This window comes from Hypanus sabinus, chromosome 25, assembly GCF_030144855.1.
Source record: "Hypanus sabinus isolate sHypSab1 chromosome 25, sHypSab1.hap1, whole genome shotgun sequence".
Lineage (NCBI taxonomy): Eukaryota > Metazoa > Chordata > Chondrichthyes > Myliobatiformes > Dasyatidae > Hypanus > Hypanus sabinus.
In genome coordinates, this window is record NC_082730.1 from 35,906,875 (window position 1) to 35,927,534 (window position 20,660).

A 20,660-nucleotide genomic window follows, 5' to 3' on the forward strand; every position below is an offset into this window, starting at 1 on the left:
AAAGAAACAGCAAATATCCACTTTATTCAGCAGTTATCCAGCACCACTTTCCGTACAAGTGGTAAATTACTGTCAATCTGCAGAAACACTACAATATTCTGAAAGTTCACACAAACTTCTTTGCCATCCACAATGAATGTTGGAATAGTTTTGCCGTGTACTATTATGCTAATAATCAATTTCCTTTCATTTCTGTTAAATCCAGCTCATCAACAAAGTTGTGTATCTGGTCAGTTTTGTGGGCAATGGTGGGAAATTTATCATTGGATACAAGGCTATGATCATGGACATGGAGTTCCTTTATCACATTGGATATATAATGACAAGTGTGTTGGGACTTTTTGTGCATGAATTTTTCTACAGTATCCTGGTATGTATATTTTTATTTATGGGTATTTTATTGAGAGATATTTTCACAGAATAATCAAAGAACTTTCTCACTTCTGTTACATTTTAAAAAGAGCTCAATTGCTGCTTATAATGTAAATCCTCTAAATACTGGGATTTTTGTTGCAGAGAATGCAGTGTTATGTGGTACTGTATTTACTAAAGTGAGAACCTAGATTGTGCAAACCGATTCTGCACTTCATTCTCCATTGCTTACCAGCTGATTATTTTTGAAGTATTTCAGTCTAAAAGTAGGTTATAAATCAATGCTGTGATAATTTGTTAATCTAGCTATTTTAAGGTAATATTTAAAATGGAACCAGTTAAGAATAATACATTCTATCAAGATAAGTTGTACAATTGTTGATGAGTGGTTCCTCTTCCCAGTTTGTCATACGGTCAAACTGAAGAAACCCCTGATTCGGAGATAGTTCCACTTGTTAACATTCCTTTTGTCGATTTCACTGTAATAGCCACTATAGCTTCCAGGATTGGAAGTAAATTATTCCTGTTTTTTAAGTTCCAAAAAATGAATTTTTATTGATAGAAATTAATAAATGCCTACAAGAAAAGAAATCTCAATGTGGAATATGGTGATATATACGTACTTCGATTAAAAAGAAATTACTTTGAACTTTGAATTGTGGGTACCATCACACCCTGAAAGCCAGATCATGTAAGAATTGGATTATGATTTCTCAGCCCCAATGGAAGTTATATTTTTCTGCAATGAATAAAAAAGAGAGGGCTTTCATACCAACAGTCTGATTATCCAAGGAAGAATGTATGATACAAATCAGTCCTTTATTTAAATTACCTCATTAGTTACAAATTTTGATTTATGTAAAAGTTTAGGCTTACTAGATGTAAGATTCATGTATTTTTTGAACACTGCACCAAATAAATTTTGATTTTGACTTATCACCTGTCATAGTGAAGTGCATGAAATTTATGATTCAAAGTTATAAAGTCTAATTTCATTCACGCATAGTTCCAGGACTGACTTGTGAGAGTTGCCAGGCTATTTCTCAAGATTATAGCGTAAAAAGTATGTGATTAAAAAAAAATAATCGATCTAATCTTGTTATTTATCTAATTCTGCATTTCAGCTGTTTGATTTGATCTACAGAGAAGAAACTCTGTTTAATGTCATAAAAAGTGTTACACGTAATGGCCGCTCCATCCTCTTGACGGCTGTGCTCGCTCTCATCCTCGTCTATCTCTTCTCAATCGTGGGCTTCCTCTTCTTAAAGGATGACTTCATTTTAGAAGTTGACAGATTACCAAGCACAACCTCTTCAGGTACATCTAATTTGGCACTCAACCACTTCGAAACAATGGAGTTGATTGTTACTAAAATGATGCTGCTGCAACTTTTGATTTGTCACAATTATACATTGAGGTTTCGCCCTTCTGCATTTGAAAAAGACTTAACTTTATGGACTGGCAGCATAGAAAAGAGACACAGTCTTTTAGGATGTCTATCATCAGCTGCTCAACCCTTCATTTGTATGCAGACTGTCTAGACTCTTGGACAAAGAGCCACAATAATATTTGTAATTTAGGAAAATTGTATTTTGGTAAAGTAACATTAAGGTAATAATTGGGCAGTTAGTAAAATTCATTTTATATTAATTTTCTTATTTGGATTAGATTAGAGAAATTGAATGTGACACCACAGAGATTAAGGGATGTTTTATGCTTAGTTCCTAAACCTCTCTTTTCTTGAATCCTGGATATTGATTTATTAAGACTTTCATCAATGGCCAAGCATGGCTTAGTGACAGCATTCTTGCTTCTGAACCAGAAATTTCAAGTTCAAGCCTCAGCCCTGAGATCGGAACGTAGAAGTCCTGGCAAAGCAATACAACATTAAATAGGAACTGCATTATCAGAGAATCTACTTTCAGGTGCACCTATTGGTGCACCTACATTAAATGAAGGCCATACTCACTCCTATGTGGTGGGACAATACAACCCTGGGTCTATTTTGAAGAAGATCAGGGTGTATTGACCAGATTTCCGGTGTGTTGACTAAAATTTAAATCACCAAAACAGATAATAGAGTCATTTTCACATTGCTGTTTGTGGAAGTTTACTCTGCACCTATTGGCACGAGAACATCCTTTGACTCAAGAAAATCAGTTTCCTTCACAGATGCTTTCCAAGTCACAAATCTATGGTCTCTCTCGAGACTAACGGCTGCCTATTATTGTTATTTCTAGAGCTAAACATGAGTCTAACGCTCCTGTTTATAACCAAAAACCATATTTGTAACAAATATGTTTGTAACAAAACCATAGCAGGCTCTGGAAAACACTTTCATTTATTTTGATAACAGTGATTGTTCCTTTGCGGTTGTTAATAGGATTTCTGTCCGACAATGCTTCAGATGTTGTAAGTATCAGGTGTATATACTAGGAAGTTCTATTAACAACCAGTGAGGGACAGAATCAAATCGGTTTTGATAGACAATGTAACATTGAAAGATTTCTGCTTTCCCTAGGCTGATATAGAATTACATAATCTATTATCAGTTCTTCCTTAAATCCGTTCATACCATAACAGTATTCTTTCTGCTCTTCTGTAAGTATAATGTGGTTGTCTGAGTGAGTGGTTATTAAATACGACATGCACAATGTTACAATTTTAAATATAAAATTGTCTCATTATTATTAATAGCCAATAATAACATAGTACATGACCATTCAATTGTCTTATAAATGCAGACTTACAGCTGTCCTTTTGGCTGGTGGTGCTTACAATCAGCCTTTTATATCTTCTGCCACATGGGAGTGTGAGAAGAGAGAATGTTTGAGGTAGGTTAGGGTTCAGTAAACAAGGTTTTGTGTGGCGGAAGCAGTGTTTTTGCTAACTAGATGGAGTTCTTCCAGGAGGTGACAAAGATGATGGATGAAATGAGACATGGATATTTTCTACTTGGATGTTAGCCGGGTGTTTGACAAGGTCCCACATGGGAGTCTCATACAGAAAATTAACATGCTAGGGAACTTTGGTGAATTACACTTTACGATTCATAGCAGACAGATGGTAACAAGACTTAACCCGGCTGGCTCTCTTTGACCAGTGATGTTCCACAGGAAGTTACACTGGGATAGGCAAAGTATACACATATGTCACTCATCCCAAGATTGGCCTCAAAACCTACCCAACATTGCTCTGGGAATTACTTTACCAGAAGGACCCCTTTGCCAGAAAGCAACCCCTCCCACCCTACCCACTCACCTATTTCAATTTAGGATGGGAATAAATGTTGGGAGGGTCAGTGAGACTCGCTTCCCAGAGATGCTCTGTCCATACTGGCAAATACATTTCCCCTGATTCAGAAATGATCTCTTATCCAGTCAGCTGCATTTCCTACAATACACATCCTGGAAATCCTCAGAACAGGTAATGCATTTCCTGTAGTGGTGTAATGTGTGCCCAACTACATCACAAATACCACACCAATACATTTCCCCTCTCCTCTGACCGACCCTCCAAAAAGCAATCACATTTACCCTCCTCCCTGCCACGTTCTGTGAACATATCACCCTCATACTTCACTCACTGGCTGCTTTCTGGGGACTTGACAATTCCATCTTTAAAGAGCCAATGGCCTCACTTGTGCCGGCTCCAGGATCCTGATCAGTGTCTCTGACATCACTGTCTCTGGTCTGAATTTGCTCCTCCTCCTCCTCCACGGCTGGACCGCATTCCATTGGGACATCGCTCTCAATCTGACCCTGCTTTGGTACCTTGCTTCCCGTGTCCCGATCATCTTCTCTTGTTGAAGGGCCTGGTGAATATCTTCCACTTACTTTCCGTAACTGATTTAAATTCCCACCTGAAATAAATGATGAATTGCAAGTTATTCTAGAGCAAAAAAAGGATTCACAATGGTAGCTGCAATAAGAACATGAGAAATAGGAACATACTTAAACCATTTGGCCCATCGAATCTGCTCCACCAGTCAATCACAGCAATAATTAATAATTAGCATTAATTAATTAATGATTAATAATAATTACATTAAGGTAATAATTGGGCAATTAGTAAGATTCATTTTATAATTTTCTTATTTGGATTAGATTAGAGAAATTGAATGTGACAGCACAGAGATTAAGGGATGTTTTGTGCTTAGTTCCTAAATCTCTCTTTTCTTGAATCCTGGATATTGATTTATTAAGACTTCTGTCAATGGCCAAGCATGGCTTAGTGACAGCATTCTTGCTTCTGAACCAGAAATTTCAAGTTCAAGCCTCAGCCCTGAGATCGGAACGTAGAAGTCCTGGCAAAGCAATACAACATTAAATAGGAACTGCATTGTCAGAAAATCTACTTTCAGGTGCACCTTTTGGTGCACCTACATTAAATGAAGGCCATACTCACTCCTATGTGGTGGGACAATACAGCCCTGGGTCTATTTTGAAGAAGATCAGGGTGTATTGACCAGATTTCCGGTGTGTTGACTAAAATTTAAATCACCAAAACAGATAATAGGGTCATTTTCACATTGCTGTTTGTGGAAGTTTACTCTGCATCTATTGGCCATTGTATGTAATGTGTGACACGAGTGTCTGCATTTCAAAATTAAATTATTGGATATAAAAAGTGCCTGAGACATACCAAAACTATGATGTGCCAAATCAATGCAATCTCTCTTATTTTCAAGAACTAAAATAAGGGATTTCATAAACATAAATAAAATATGTTCCAGAAAGAGGCTAGTGAAAGTAGATGATAATATTTAAAACAAGAATTCTCTAACAGGAGTAAATGTAGAGAATAGGAAAGCAAAGCAGAGAGGGGTACATAAGGCAAAAATTTCAAACAGATTATATGTGAATTGTTTTATTTTTATCAATAGGTGCCTTTGAAGCCCGCGGAGTTGCAATGAAGGATATCCTTAACTCTTGTGCTGCTGATGATATTAATTGCTCTGCAGGCATCCAAGCCAATATGGCACAAGGTCAGCATTTTCACGTTCAATCCACACAAACCACGTGTCCAAACCTGCACCTCTTCTTACCAATATCATAGGCCAGGGCACAACGGAAGATATACAGGATTGATTTAAGATGGTTCTTAGCCCTTTACTCCAATTCCTAGCCTCAAAAATTCAGAAGAACTAATTAGTTTCCATGCTCCTGGTGGCTCAACCAAGTGTTTTTATTTTATTGATACACGGCTGGCAAGAGACTTAATTTCAATTTGTTTTCCTAACTGATCTCACCTGAGGCCTTTCCTTTGTATTCCCTTCAGCAGTGTCCACAATTTGGAAGCTTTTTCCACTGCTACTTTAACAATGCAACTCTATATTTTAGCATAGTATTAGATGTGGAAATGTATGGATATTGCCATCCTGAAGTTACTAACTTTCTGCCTGTTGTGCCTTCTGGCATTTAGGGCAGGAATGTAGGTCCTTCATCTCTGTCTGTCCTTGGCCATCTTCATACCATCACACACAGATGTGGAAAGATTCTTCATTGCTGTTTCTGTAACAGTTTAGTTTGACCAGTCAGGGTTGCTGGCCCTGAGCTGAACCAGCCCCCGAACTTGGAGGACCAATGAAGTACTCTGATTTTGGCCTCCACCCTTTGACCTGTTTGGCATGCGTGGCCCTACCAAGAGCCAAAGCATAAAGCCCTGACTCCAGCCAGCACAGCTCTCTGGGTCATTGAGGCACACAAGCCTCCAAACCATGACAAGATTGTGTTCCTCTTAGAGGGTTCTGAAGTTAGGGTGGCTGAAAGTGAAGGTATTGCAGACCAGGATATCCAGAATTAAATTCAAAACATTTTTGGAATAACCCATTACCTCAGGTAGTACATTTTAGGGACCAATAGTTTGATAATATTTAGTCAAATGGTTGCAGATATACAGGGGTGAGAAATGAGAAGTCGGAAATCAGCATCAAAACTGATTTTGAATGATAATGGAGATGAACTATTAAAGAAAGACTTGCATCTGATATATTTGTGAAAAGCTTGTGTGCAATTACATAAATGCTTAATGGACAAATGAGGCATTCTATTTTGTGCAAAGTAAAGTCCTCCAAACAGCAGTGATACGAATATATCTGCCTGTGGTTGTTACCATTTATTAACTGCAAAGATTACTCCCTACTTTTTTTAGATAGACATGCTGAGGAAAGGAATATTGGAAAACAGGTATATGGGCCTAAATTTGTCTCTAAAAATTAGCCAATGTAAACTTATGGATGTATAAATAAGCATGTGTGTCACTTCAAAACCAGCCAATTTAAATTCCTGTGTAAGTTCCAGAACTTGAACAATACCATTTGATGTGAAATTCAGTAGGGATGGCACTTTGCTGATGTATGGGAAGATAGCTTTGGTATTCCATTCAGCATTATGTGAATGCTAGCATTAAATCAATTGGAATGAATGGTTGGTTTTGACAGTGAAATTAAATTGATTGCAAAATATTGATTGCTGAGTTCTGATGGTATGGATCATTTGACAAGATGTAGTACTTCTCTGTTTGGCGGTGCCTAATGTGAGCCAAACAGTAATTGAAAGATACAAGGTGTTTTTTAGCAGAGCATGAGATTATCAGGGAGTGTAACAGTGTAGTTGTAATATTAGTGCCCTAGTATCCAGGAGTCCTGACAATTGTTCCACATTTGAATCCCATCGTGACACCTGGGGAATTTAAATTCAGATTAATAAACAATTGATAATGGTAGCCATGAAACTATTGAATTGTTGTAAAAACCCATTGGGTTCACAGACTTCCTTTGGGGAAGGAAATTTTGCCTCTGTGGGATTCCAGAATAACCAATGTGTTTGACTTTATCACAGCTCCTCGGGCAATTAGGGAGAGACCAAAAATGTCATCATTACCATCAATCTCCATATCCTGTGTACAGTTAAACATTTAGAATCCTTAAAATGACTGTTCAGATTTGTAGCATTGGCAGTAGTTAAGGGTAACCTGTCATTCCAAAGTCAAAATTGAGTTTACGATTACATGGAATCTAATGCACGAGGGATATCGGACAACTAAAAGCTGATGACTGGAGTGACACAGTAAAAATGAAACATCTCTGTGAAAGCATTCCATCTATTGGAAGCCTCAAATGATAATAGAACTTGGAAGATTACAACACTGTACAGACCCCTTGTCACGTAATGTTGCGCCTACTCTAGGATCAATCTAACCTTCTCTCCAACGTAGCCCGCCTTTCATCTATCACCCACGTGTCTATCTAAGAATTTCTTACAAGCCCTAATGTATCTGCCTCTACCATCAGCTTGGTAGGGGATTCCACACACTCACCACTCTCTAAAAACACTTACTTCCAAGTTTGCGGATGACACGAAGCTGGGCAGCGGTGCTAGCTGTGAGGAGGAAGCGGGGTGACTTGGATAGGTTAGGTGAGTGGGCAAATTCATGGTAGTTGCAATTTAATGTGGATAAATGTGAGGTTATCCACTTTGGTTGCAAGAACAGGAAAACATTATTATCTGAACGGTGGCCGATTAGAAAAGGGGAGATGCAACGAGACCTGGGTGTCATTGTACACCAGTCATTGAATGTGGGCATGCAGGTACAGCAGGTGGTGAAAAAGGCAAATGGTATGTTGGCATTCATAGCAAAAGGATTTGAGTACAGGAGCAGGGAGGTTCTACTGCAGTTGTACAAGACCTTGGTGAAACCGCACCTACAGTATTGTGTGCAGTTTTGGTCCCCTAATCTGAGGAAAGACATTCTTGCCATAGAGGAAGTACAAGGAAGGTTCACCAGATTGATTCCTGGGATGGCAGGACTTTCATATGAAGAAAGACTGGATCGACTAGACTTATACTCACTGGAATTTAGAAGACTGAGGGGGGATCTTATTGAAACGTATAAAATTCTAAAGGGATTGGACAGGCTAGATGCAGGAAGATTGTTTCCGATGTCGGGGAAGTCCAGAATGAGGGGTCACAGTTTAAGGATAAAGGGGAAGCCTTTTAGGACTGAGATGAGGAAAAACTTCTTCACACAGAGAGTGGTGAATCTGTGGAATCCTCTGCCACAGGAAACAGTTGAGGCCAGTTCATTGGCTATATTTAAGAGGAAGTTAGATATGGCCCTTGTGGCTAAAGGGATCGGGGGTATGGAGAGAAAGCAGGTACAGGGTTCTGAGTTGGATGATCAGCCATGATCATACTGAATGGCGGTGCAGGCTCGAAGGGCCGAATGGCCTACTCCTGCACCTATTTTCTATGTTTCTATGTTTCTGACATCCTCCCTTATATTTCTTCCAGTCACTTTAAATTATCATAAAATTTTAATAAAAAGTTGTCGAGAATAATTGGACGGAGCATACAGTCTAATTAGTAATCATTGCAATTCTCAAGGAGTGCTGAAAGCAAGGTCTAATTTACTTCTGCTTTTACTTCTGTCAATACAGATGAGGAAGAGAGTGACAAAGAACGTGCCTGTGACACTCTTTTGATGTGTATAGTAACAGTATTGAATCATGGTCTGCGTAATGGAGGTGGTGTTGGAGATATACTTAGGCAGCCTTCAAAAGATGTAAGTAAATCTTCACTTCATAAAGAGACAGATGGAATTATTAATCTGTCGCATATGCAGTTTAAAGTTTGAAATCTTGCATGCAGTTACCACAATACAATAGCTTGCCAGAATATAAAGAAATGCCAGGATTTAGGGGTTGCATCATGACTACTTTAGGGAACTTCTCAACAGCTGCCTGTCTGTAAGTACCTTTCACACTTTTTCACATTATTTCAGTGTTATTATAAGAATGACTGAAATATAAAACTGTATGGGCTCTTTTGTTTCTGTACTTTACACTTTGTATAATTGTTTTAAAAAATACATATAGATTAGGATATATGTTAAGAAAAGCAACATCAATGTGTATCAAGCAAAGTAAAAGTTAGATTTTTCTTCAGCTCCTGACCATTTTTGTTTTAAAGCTTGTTGAATGTAATCCCTCCCAATGTCTTACCTTAAGGATTTCCATATCAGCTTCCATTTCCTTTTGCAAGAGGAATGAATTGTAAACTAATTGAAAGGCAATATTAGTGTGACTCATGAGTCAGTAAATGTGCCAGGAGATTTAAGGACTGATATTATCCTATTTCCACTGTGAATTAGCCCTTGCTGTTCTTCAGCATCTGCTCCAGTGGAACATAACGAAAATAGTCAAACTAATGGTTCCCAGTGCACTTTAAACATTGTTTATATTTACAAATCTAAATATTGCATTGTGACTAGCAGTAATTTCTCTTTCGACTTGTGTGGAACACCATGGGTTACTTTAAAAAAAAATGCATGCACATACTTGGGGGGATAGGATAAATATAAAATACATTTCTTGTAATACATTTTTCATGTGGTTTGAAATCTAATTAGAGAGCAAATGGAATTGGAAAAAATATATCAATATCAGGATCATAAACTTTTATTTAGAAGTATCAATGCCAAAACAGAAAGAAAATATCCTTTATAATTGGCTCAAGATGTTAATTTATTTTAAGGAGACCAGTCAACTAAAGGGATAAATCAGGTGATAGATACAAGCATAAATCATACAATCATAAAGAAAAAAAAACAGCAAATGGGTAAGGCAGCAGATGCAGCAAATAATATTTTTTTTAAAAACTGAAAGGTCCATGGTAATTTCTTTATAAAAATGTACAGTAGAACAAGCTAAGCAGGCATGGAGGGTCAGGATCAAGAGTCGGTCAGGATCAAGAGTCATGGCCAGGAGGCATAAAGGACAAAGAGCATGCCAGTGCAGTATATATGACTATATTATTAAGAATTTATATATCTTGTGGTATGCTTTTGGAGACATTGTTCGACCAGTCATTGCTCTTATTTGAGAGTGATGATGCTTTGTTGGTACCTCCACCTGTTACTTAGATTACCAAAGAGCAAGGAGAATGGGCTGTTGGAAACTGAGGATGTTGCAGAGTAGTAAGATGGTGGAGAATGGGACTCCCTAGATAAAGAAAGTGGTAATATAAGGCATGGAACACAGTGGCTAGTCCAGGAAGGCCAAGAAATACAAGAGGTGTCAGCAATTTGTCCTGAGTATGGAGCAAGTGGTGAAGAAAATCAACATGATCCTGGGGATAACAGAAATGGAGTGATAGGCTGTAAGCCAACAGGAAGATCCAAAAATGGATTGTTGGCAAGGCCCCAGTTGGATAAGCCTCAGAGATTTTAAAGATTCACAAGTTTGGCATGTGCAACCTAGGTCCAAAGGAAGCAGTTCGTGAATGCATTGTCAGGTTGAAGACACTGGCAAAAAGATGCAATTTCCAGATCAATGACTGTGGGATCACATAGTGTACAGGCTTGCAAATAAAATAATTCACTGCAAACTGTTTGACAACCACACCGACATCTGCGGAAGCATACAGGGTAACCACCAGTACTGAGCTGGCATTTAAAATTGAATTACTTGCATTTAGGGACGATGGTTGAAAGAATGTTTGCAGTGGAAGATGGAGGAATCTAGGGAGGACTAGTGAAATTTATGATTGATTACATTTAAAACCTTGTAAATGATCAGTTAACTGTATAGTTTCAGATTAGTAAATAGTTTATTACTGGTGTAGTATAATATATGCCGATAGTTGATGTTTTCTGTGGGTTTACTTCTTTTACAAGAAAGCAATATTGTTCCCTTATTCAAGAAAGGAAGTAGAGATAGCTCAGGAAATTATAGACCAGTGAGTATTGGCACGAGGCCAAGTGGTTAAGGCGTTGGTCTAGTGATCTGAAGGTCACTAGTTCGAGCCTCAGCTAAGTCAGCGTGTGTGTCCTTGAGCACATTGCTCTGCGATGGCACCGGTATCGGCCCTTGCATCGGTGGCATGGAGAGAGGAGACTTGCAGCATGGGCCACTGCCGGTCTCCCACACAACCCTGCCCAGGCCTGCGCCCTGAAAACTTTCCAAGGCGCAAATCCATGGTCTCTTGAGACTAACGGATGCCTATAATCTTGCATGTGTTTTTTAAACTGACTTTTGATAGATTGCACTAGTCATCACTTTTAATTGAGAACTATGCCTTCAGTAAAGTAACACACAGAAAATGCTGGAGGAAAATCAGCAGGTCCAGCAACATCAATGGAAAGGAGCAAACAGCCAATGTTTCAGACTTAGACCCTTCATCAGGACTGGAAGGGAAGAGAAGTCCAAGTAAAAATGTGGGGGGAGGGGAGGAAGAAGCACAAGGAGGCAGGTGATATGTGAAACTGTGAGAGGCAAGGGGTGAAGTAAAGATCTGGAAAGTTGATTAGAGAAAGAGATAAGCAGCTGGAGAAGGGAGAGCCTAATAGGAGAAGACAGGACACTGTGGTAGAAGGAAGAGGGAGGAGCAACAGAGGGAGATGATGGGCAGGTAAGGAGATAAAGTAAGAGAGGGAAACAGGAATGGTGAAGTAGAGGAGAGGTTGCCTTTATCGGAAGTTCAATGAATTGATGTTTATGCTATCAGGTTGGAGGCTGCCCAAATGGAATATCAGATTTTGCTCCTTCAGCCTGAGTGCAGACTTATCCTGGCAGTAGAGAAGGCCATGGACTGATATGTCGGAATGGGAATGGGAAGTAAAATTGAAGTGGGTGGCCACCAGGAGAGGATGTTCTCTTTTGACTCTATATCTGTTATTTGTGTCTGTAAGCAACCAAACGAAAGAGCCTACAGGCACTGCAGTCAGCAGGCAGAGAAGGAGAGGTTGCAGAATCAAATGTGACAGAATTGCAGGGAGAAAAAAGAACAGACTTAGATGATGAAAAAGAACTTGTGAAACTGTGGTAGCTCAAATATGGAAGATAGATACACTGTAATGGAATTCTGGATGGGGAAGATTAATTTGAAAAGTGAACAAAACAGGGTAGAAAATATGCAATGAATAATTGAATCATGTAAGAAATATCAGCTTACAAAGTAAAAAATGCACAAAAATAGTTGAATTCATTCTGTACTAAAGACTGGACACTTGATTGGAAAGTACTTCACAATAGATAACAAATGAACAATAAAATTCCTGTGAAATTTTCAAAACCTTTCCTTGCAAGCTCCCTGAACAATTATTAATTTTTGTAATATTTATTTGTATTATACCTGTAAGAATGTAGCAAGTGATTAACTGCACCGTGCACTGGCTGGTTCATTCCAGGAGGCACTGTTTCCTGCTCGTGTCATCTTCGATCTGCTCTTTTTCTTCATTGTTATCATCATTGTGCTCAACCTGATCTTTGGGGTTATCATTGACACATTCGCTGATCTGAGAAGTGAGAAACAAAAGAAAGAAGAAACCCTCAGGTCGACCTGCTTTATTTGTGGTACGTACCCACTGCAAATACTTGTTCAAGTAAAGTCAAAGCAATCCATAAGCAATTAACTCTTAACATTGTAATGCCTAGTCCTTTGGTGCAATGAAGCACCTGCCAAGCAATAGAAGGCTATACAGAGAAGAATGTAGAGACTCCTTACAGATGACACCAGAATTGAACTCTGAACTCCGAACTCCGACACCCCGAACTGCAGTTGTGCCATGCTAACTGCTATGCTACCATGGCGACCATCGTCAATGGTCATTTCTGTACCCCATAGGTACTACATAAATGCAAATTATTTTGAACTACATCCTGACTCACGAGCAGTAGTGATTGAAGAACCAAGTATTTATGGACGTACACAAGTATGTGTAACAGAGCTCTTGCTCAGAAAGTGTATATGAGGAAGTATGTTGTAGTTGAAGGGATAGGGGACAAAGGGATTTACAAATAAGCAGAAATAAAAGTGATATTCTGTAACACAGTTTAATTTGGCAGAATGTAATTGAAAATGTTATCATTGTGGAGTGAAACATGATGATGAACTTTTCCAAGCCATTTTGTGTCACTCAGATATTTGATGGGCCATTTCCTGGTATAAGTTGCACTAGCACATTAAGTCACATTGTTCCCCTTTAGGACCAAGTTTTAGTAAGAGTATGCAATAGGATACCCACAAGAGTATTCATAACCCGATTACTAATTGTAATTAATGCTTAGCTGAGGCACTACCAAGATAGGTCCCTGAACACCTGTTACAGACCCACTGTGGACACCGCTGGTTTACAACGGCGGAGCCAGCAATAAACAGCATGTTGCCTCTTACAAAATAAAACCTCCCTCCCACACTAACTGCTTTTGTTTCCCTTCACAATAGACATCAAAATATACATTAACATTCGAGAGAGAAGTTTATAACCAGCATCAGGAATAACAACCGATATAAACAATTCAAAGTAGAATTAGGCAGAATAAAAAGTACTTTGGGAATCTTTCGTGTTGCTGCCACCATTCAAACATCAGCAGATGGCTCATTTATATTGAGAAGCCTTCAAGAATGTTCATGATCATAAAAAAAAGAGTCAAATCCTTTGTCACTACTTCTGGTTGCAGATAGCTCTGGAGTTCTCTTAAGAGTCATAGAGAAGTACAGCACAAAAACAGGCCCATCTAGTCCATGCCAAACCGTTTAAACAGCCTACCCCCATCAACCTGTACCTGGTCCTTACCCCTACTATCCATGTACCTCTTCAAACTTATCTTGAACATTGATATCAAACACGCATGCACCATTTGCGTTGGTTGTTTGTTCCACCATCTCATGTCCTTCTGACTGAAGAAATTTCCTCTCGTGTGCCCCTTAAACTTTCCACCTTTCACCTTTAACCCATGACCTCTAGTTGTAGTCTCAGTGGAAAAAGCCTGCTTGCATTTACCCCAGCTACATGCCTCATAGTTTTCAATGCCTGTATCAAATCTCCTCTCAATCTTCTATGTTCCAAGAAAAAAAGCCCTAATCTATTAAATCTTTACATTAGAACTCAAGTGCTCCAGTAGTGGCATTATCCTTGTAAATTTTCTCAGTACTCTTTCAACCTTTTTTACATCTTTCCTGTAGGTGGTTGACCAAAACAGCACACAATACTCCAAAGTAGGCCTCGACAATGTCTTTTACAACTTCAACATAACATCCTATCTACTGTACTCAATATTATGATTTATGAAGGCCAAAGTGCCAAAGCTTTCTTTATGAGCCGATCTACCTCTGATGTCACTTTCAATATATCATGTATGTGAATTCCCATATCCCTTTGTTCCACCACACTCCTCAGTGCCCTACCATTCACTGTATAAGACGTACCTATCAATGTGCAACACCATAAGACCAAAAGACATAGGAGCAGAATTAGGCCATTCAGACCATCAAGCCTGCTCCACTATTCCATCATGGCTGATCCCAGATCCCACTCAACCCCATACACCTGGCTTCTCGCCATATCCTTTGATACCCTGACCAATCAGGAAACTATCAATTTCTGCTTTAAGTATACCCATGGACTTGGTCTCCACCACAGTCTATAGCAGGGCATTCCACAGATTCACTGCTGTCTGGCTTAAAAAAAAATTCCTCCTTACTTCTGTTCCAAAAGGTTGCCCCTTGAATTCTGAGTCTGTGCCCTCTAGTTCTGGATACACCTACCTCGCACTTGTCTGCGCTAAGTTCCTTCTGCCATTTTTCAGCTTGTTGATCCAGCTGGTCCAGATACGGCTGCGAGCTCTCATTGTCTCCCTCGCTGTCCACTACACCACAAATCAGTCATAATTCAGGAACTGTTTAGTTGAAGGGTGCTGCCCTTTTTGCAGGCTATGAACAGATTGAAACTAGGAGAGATTTTCACAAGGTTACAATTGTGACCTGACAGAGCACCCCTCCGCTGCTGCTGCTGATAATCTCAATTCCATTTTGCAAGATGGCGTTAAAACTTACATGCATTGATCCAGACATGCCCCAACCGAGTTCAGTAACTTCAGTTTCTTTCTCGTCTCATACAGGCCTTGAACGGGACAAGTTTGACAACAAGACAGTGTCATTTGAAGAGCACATTAAACTTGAACACAACATCTGGAATTATTTATACTTTATTGTGTTGATACTTGAGAAAAATGAGACCGAATACACTGGGCCAGAAAGCTATGTTTATCAAATGATAAAGGTAACATTTTAGTTAAAGGGACACTCTTGGATTCAGTTTTATTCTATCACGTGTTCAAACAATTTCTTGCTATGTAAATGTGTTTGATTAATAAAACAAGTGGCTGTACCTCTGATCCAGCACAGATTAATGATGGGACCTTTCCCCAGTCATCTGAAATGCACCTATACGCTGTCCTCCAGAAAAAGTGGGGTCTTCCGGTAGCCACCCATTTCAGTTCTACCTCCCACACACATCCCAACATGTCAGTCCATGGCCTCCTCCTGAGTCCACACACACCTTAAATTCCATCTGAGTAGACACCAACCTGATGGCATGAACATCGATTTCTCAAATATCCGGTAATTGCCCACCACCCTCTCCTTCACCATTCCCCATTCCTGTTCTCTCTTTCACGTTATCTCCTTATTTGCACATCACCTCCCTCTGGTGCGCCTCCTCCTTCCCTTTCTTCCATGGTCTTCTACCCTCTCCTATCAAACCCCTGCTTCTCCAGCCCAGTATCTCTTTCACCAATCAAATTCCCAACTCCTTACTTCACCCCTCCTCCTCTCCCAGTTTCACCTATAACCTACCACCTTGTACTTCTTCCTCCTCCCCACTCCCATCTCTTTTTTTTCCAGTCCGAAATGTCGACTGTTTACTCTTTTCCATTGATGTTCCTTGACCTGCTGAGTTCCTCCAGCATTTTGTGTGTGTTGTTTTGGATTTCCAGTATCCGCAGATTTTCTCGTGCTTGTTATTCCTGGTATATTTGGTTTGTTTCAAACATTGGAGTGCAGCTGGTCCAAATATCTGCATGGTTCTTTTCAGAATTGGAAATGGAACTTCTTTCACTTGGGTGGCATGGATTGGTTGCAACTGTATGTTAGTGTAATCCTCTGCCCTTGAATTTGAAAGATTAAAACTTACTGTAAAAAATAGGCAGCTAGTCTGGATAGATAATATGATTCAGTACTGCAGGACTGTTCCAGTATTGGAGATGATGTGTCTAGGAAGATTTAAAAGATCCCCCTGGCTCTATTCAAATAATAATTAGATCAATATTGCTATTGATGTAGGTTATCTGATGAAAGTCATTGTTGTCTTGTTGGTTCCTTTGTGCGAATAGGCTGTATTTTGTAATTAATTATGAAGCCTTTGTATTGCCCAGAGAAAGTAGGAGGAATATTGTAAATACAGTTTCTTAAACTTATTCTCACTTCTACATATTTTTTGTTCATGGTGAAGAATTAACTAAATGACGTATTGCAGATTTTGGTCCATTGCCAAAGATTACCTGATTATTGTTCCCTTCTACTTGCTGTAGACCAAAAACTTGGATTGGTTTCCACGCATGCGTGCTATGTCCCTGGTCTGCAATGAAGGGGAAGGGGAACAGAATGAACTTCGAAACCTGCAGGAGAAGCTATTCTTGACGATGAAGCTGGTAACAATTCTCACAAATCAACTTACAGATCTAAAGGAACAGGTAAGCATTTAAAGCGTGGGCACTTCTTGCACTTTGCCGGTCATAGAGCCAAAGAGCGATACAGCAAGGAAACGGACACTTTGATGCACCTCCACATGGAGCATCAACCCCTAATTCTATACTGATCCCACCTTTTATTCACTCTGCATCCTGTCAACACCCCCAGATCTACCACTCACCTGCACCCTGAGGGCAATTTAGGGTGGTCTAGCAATCTGCATGACTTTGGGATGTGGAAGGAAGCTGAAGCAATGGAGCAGTTTACGTGGTTGCAGGAAGAATGTCTTAAATCCACAGAAGTGGCACCTAGAATTGTGCTTTAAACTGAGCTTCCACCACTGTGAAGCAGCGACTAGCGTGCTAAAATGATGAATCTTCCAGCGATCCGTGTAGAAAAAGCAATAGTCGACGTTTTGGGTCAGAATCTGTCGTGGGATTTCAACCCAAACTGTGAGCCTTCCGCAGCCTGCATAGATGCTGCTAGGCCCAATGAGTTCCTTCAGCAGTTTATTCCTTGCTCAGCTTCCAGCATCTTTAGCTTTTTGATTTTCCACAGCATTTTGTTCCCTTTTTGGCCTTGATTTTTGTTTTCTGCCTTTCCTGAAGGCTGTTTGTCATTACAAAGCAAATTTTTGTTTAAGCATTTAAGTTTTAAGCCAACTGAATTTAAATTTAGTTTCAGTGGTATACTGCATCTGGTTCTCCCGGTGTGGCCTTTTATATATTGGTGAGGCGACACTTCACCTGTGAGTCGGCTGGTGTGGTTATACTGCGTCCGGTGCTCCCGGTGTGGCCTTTTATATATTGGTGAGACTCGACACAGACTTGGAGACCGTTTCGCTGAACACCTACGCTCTGTCCGCCAGAGAAAGCAGGATCTCCTAGTGGCCATACATTTTAACTCTACGTCCCATTCCCATTCTGATATGTCTTTCCATGGCCTCCTCTACTGTCAAGATGAAGCCACACTCAGGTTGGAGGAACCACACCTTATATACCGGCTGGGTAGCCTCCAACCTGATGGCATGAACATTGACTTCTCTAACTTTGGTTAATGCCCCTCCTCCCCTTCTTACCCCATCCCTGATATATTTAGTTTTTTTTTCTCTCTGCCCACCACTCTGCCTGTTCTCCATCTCCCTCTGGTGCTCCCCTCACCCTTCCTTTCTCCCTAGGCCTCCCGTCCCATGATCCTTTCCCTTCTCCAGCTCTGTATCACTTTTGCCAATCACCTTTCTGGCTCTCAGCTTCACCCCAACCGCTCCGTCTTCTCCTATCATTTAGCATTTTCCCCTCCCCCTCCTACTTTCAAATCTCTTACTGTCTTTCCTTTCAGTTAGTCCTGACGAAGGGTCTCGGCCCGAAACATCGACAGTGCTTCTTCCTATAGATGCTGCCTGGCCTGTTCCACCAGCATTTTGTGTGTGTTGCTTGAATTTCTGCATCTGCAGATTTCCTCGTGTTTGAATTGAAATGAGTCGTTGTTCTCTTGTACAGATGACGGAGCAAAGGAAACGAAGGCAGAGAATGGGATTTGTGGATGTACAAGGCAACGCAACTAACATAAACCATCAGATGGCTAAAATATGAAAAATTCCATAGCAATGTGAATGGTGTCCGTAATATCACTTCCTAAGATGTCCATTATTGACGTCTTATTTCACAACAAAAGAATAACTGCATGGTAAATTATAATGAAAAAATAGAATATTTCATGAGTCATGGAAGGAGTGCTAAGATAAGGAAACTACATTTTGCAAACTACATGTGAATTTAATAATTCGTAAAGTTAAACTGGGTTTAGTTCTTGGGGAAGGTATGTGGTTTGATATTACTGGTTTTGGTGATGATGTCAGGTGCAATACTTTATGTTAAAATATGTGACTATTACTATTTTCTTACCGAGGGTTTTATGTGTTTTTAAAGCTTGTGATGTACAAAATTATTAATTTCTATGTTTTACATTTTGGTAAAATTGGAAAACTTGAAGAAATCTGCTGATTGTTGTCTTAGACAGGGAAACATTACCACTTTATGAATCTTCCACTACTAACTTCCTCTGGTTGCTGTACGATGTTTTCAATCAAAGTCATTAAACTGCAAGATCTAGACCCACAGGTTTAATACTGGAATAGGGGACTTAACAGTGTTGCCTCATAAGTTAATTGCTTTCCTGGAAATGAGCTTATGTGTGTGTCTCCCTCTAGCCAAGTCTAAATATGCATATGCAGTGGCAGTGCTAATATTGTTGCATGCACAGAATACATTGGCTACACTACCAGGGAAATTAATTCTCAGTATGGAATCTACAAAATTGTCAGTGTCCACTTGAGAGCGGTATTCTAATAAACTTTATTTTAAACTATTTATTGGAAATGTGAAGTATTTTGTAACAATTTTGTGCTCTAATGAACTGTGAGACAATAAAACACATTCCGTCTCTGTAAAATGTCTCCAAATACTCCACAATAAGTGCCTCACTATCCTGCTGTTTGTACACAGATAGACTTAATGAATATAATTTATGTTGCCCTGAAACATAAAGGTATTTTCAGTTTTCTAATGTTTTAATATGTCATCTGGATGAATGAGGAACCTCATTATCAATGAGCAGTGATGTCAGTACATTATTAAGTTCTACATGCGCTTGATTTTAAGGCAATAACTGAGGAAGCAGTGTCTCACATCTGCACACTCACCCTAGTTATATAGCTACAGGGTTGTCTAATACTTTGTTTGGTGTTACAACTCTTGGTTAAAATGGGTCAAATCGGTTCAGGGGTTTGGAATCAAGCACAATCTTATTCACTGTGGTTGAAACACATACAAGGTTACTTTCTTTCTAAAGGTTTTCTATGAAGTAAATGGGTTCTGAATGTACCTCATCTTCTGAAAATGTAAGCATGAAAGCAATGAATACCAAATATCAATAACCATTAGGGCAGATCAGTTAATTTTTATTATATTCTGTTTGCTCCTTTGATAGGAGAATTTGTTTAATGTTAAAGTAAGTCTTTGCTCTGTAGACAGGAACATATTAACCATGAAGTAGTGTAAAAAGTTGATGCATGTATGCAGTTTGAGAATTGTTCAGAAGTATTTCTACTATCAGCTTCAAGGAAAGGAACTTCAGGCACTTCTAGTTCAATATGTAAATATGTTTGGTGGAGTGAGGCGGGCGGATGGGGCGGAGGGCCCGAGAGCAGCTCGGAGAGTGTCTGTTTGCAGCTATCCGGCTAGGCCTGGGCTGAGGGCTGCAGTCTGACCGTAGGATGTGGAACCCTCATGGGCAGCGGCCTTCCTTACACTGCAGCTGTTGGGGGCTTCTGCTGTCCGGTAATTGACTCAATGAAATGGGACTAACTTGGGCTTCTTGGACAGTCTGGACTAGGTTGGCCAAATGACCTAGTTTCCAAGCTGAAGGACTACAATAGTGGGCACACAGTTCATCTCTTGCTGCTCTTTTCCTAAATTGAAATGTGGCTATGATGCTGAGAGTAATCCTAGGATGCCATGGGACACATCGTCAGTAATATAACCTGGGGTCGTTAGGGGTTTCAGGTCTTTCATCATCAGACAACCTTGCCCAGGTGACCCAGTCAGGGTTATCAGGCCCTAACTTGTGGTCCCAGCAACACTGGTTCACAGCTTACCCCCCTTGATCCATGGCCGTCCAAAGACTCACTCTGCAATTTTTGTGACAGTGCTGATGGCTCTTTTCTTTACTGCCCTCCATAATGGTTCTGCCGAGGAG

General features: G+C 39.8%; 1 protein-coding gene across 1 annotated transcript in view; it reads left to right on the forward strand.

Moving 5' to 3' along the window:
- Positions 1–19,257, forward strand: part of itpr3 (inositol 1,4,5-trisphosphate receptor, type 3) — a 315,156-nt gene extending 295,899 nt beyond the window's left edge. Inside the window, exons 51-58 of the mRNA XM_059950461.1 lie at positions 206–370; positions 1,497–1,689; positions 5,258–5,359; positions 8,813–8,937; positions 12,562–12,727; positions 15,275–15,435; positions 16,745–16,906; positions 18,404–19,257. Of these exons, the coding sequence (XP_059806444.1) occupies positions 206–370; positions 1,497–1,689; positions 5,258–5,359; positions 8,813–8,937; positions 12,562–12,727; positions 15,275–15,435; positions 16,745–16,906; positions 18,404–18,496 (1,167 nt within the window). The 3' untranslated portion in view covers positions 18,497–19,257. The remainder of the gene's footprint in view (positions 1–205; positions 371–1,496; positions 1,690–5,257; positions 5,360–8,812; positions 8,938–12,561; positions 12,728–15,274; positions 15,436–16,744; positions 16,907–18,403) is intronic.
- Positions 19,258–20,660: the final 1,403 nt, after the last annotated feature.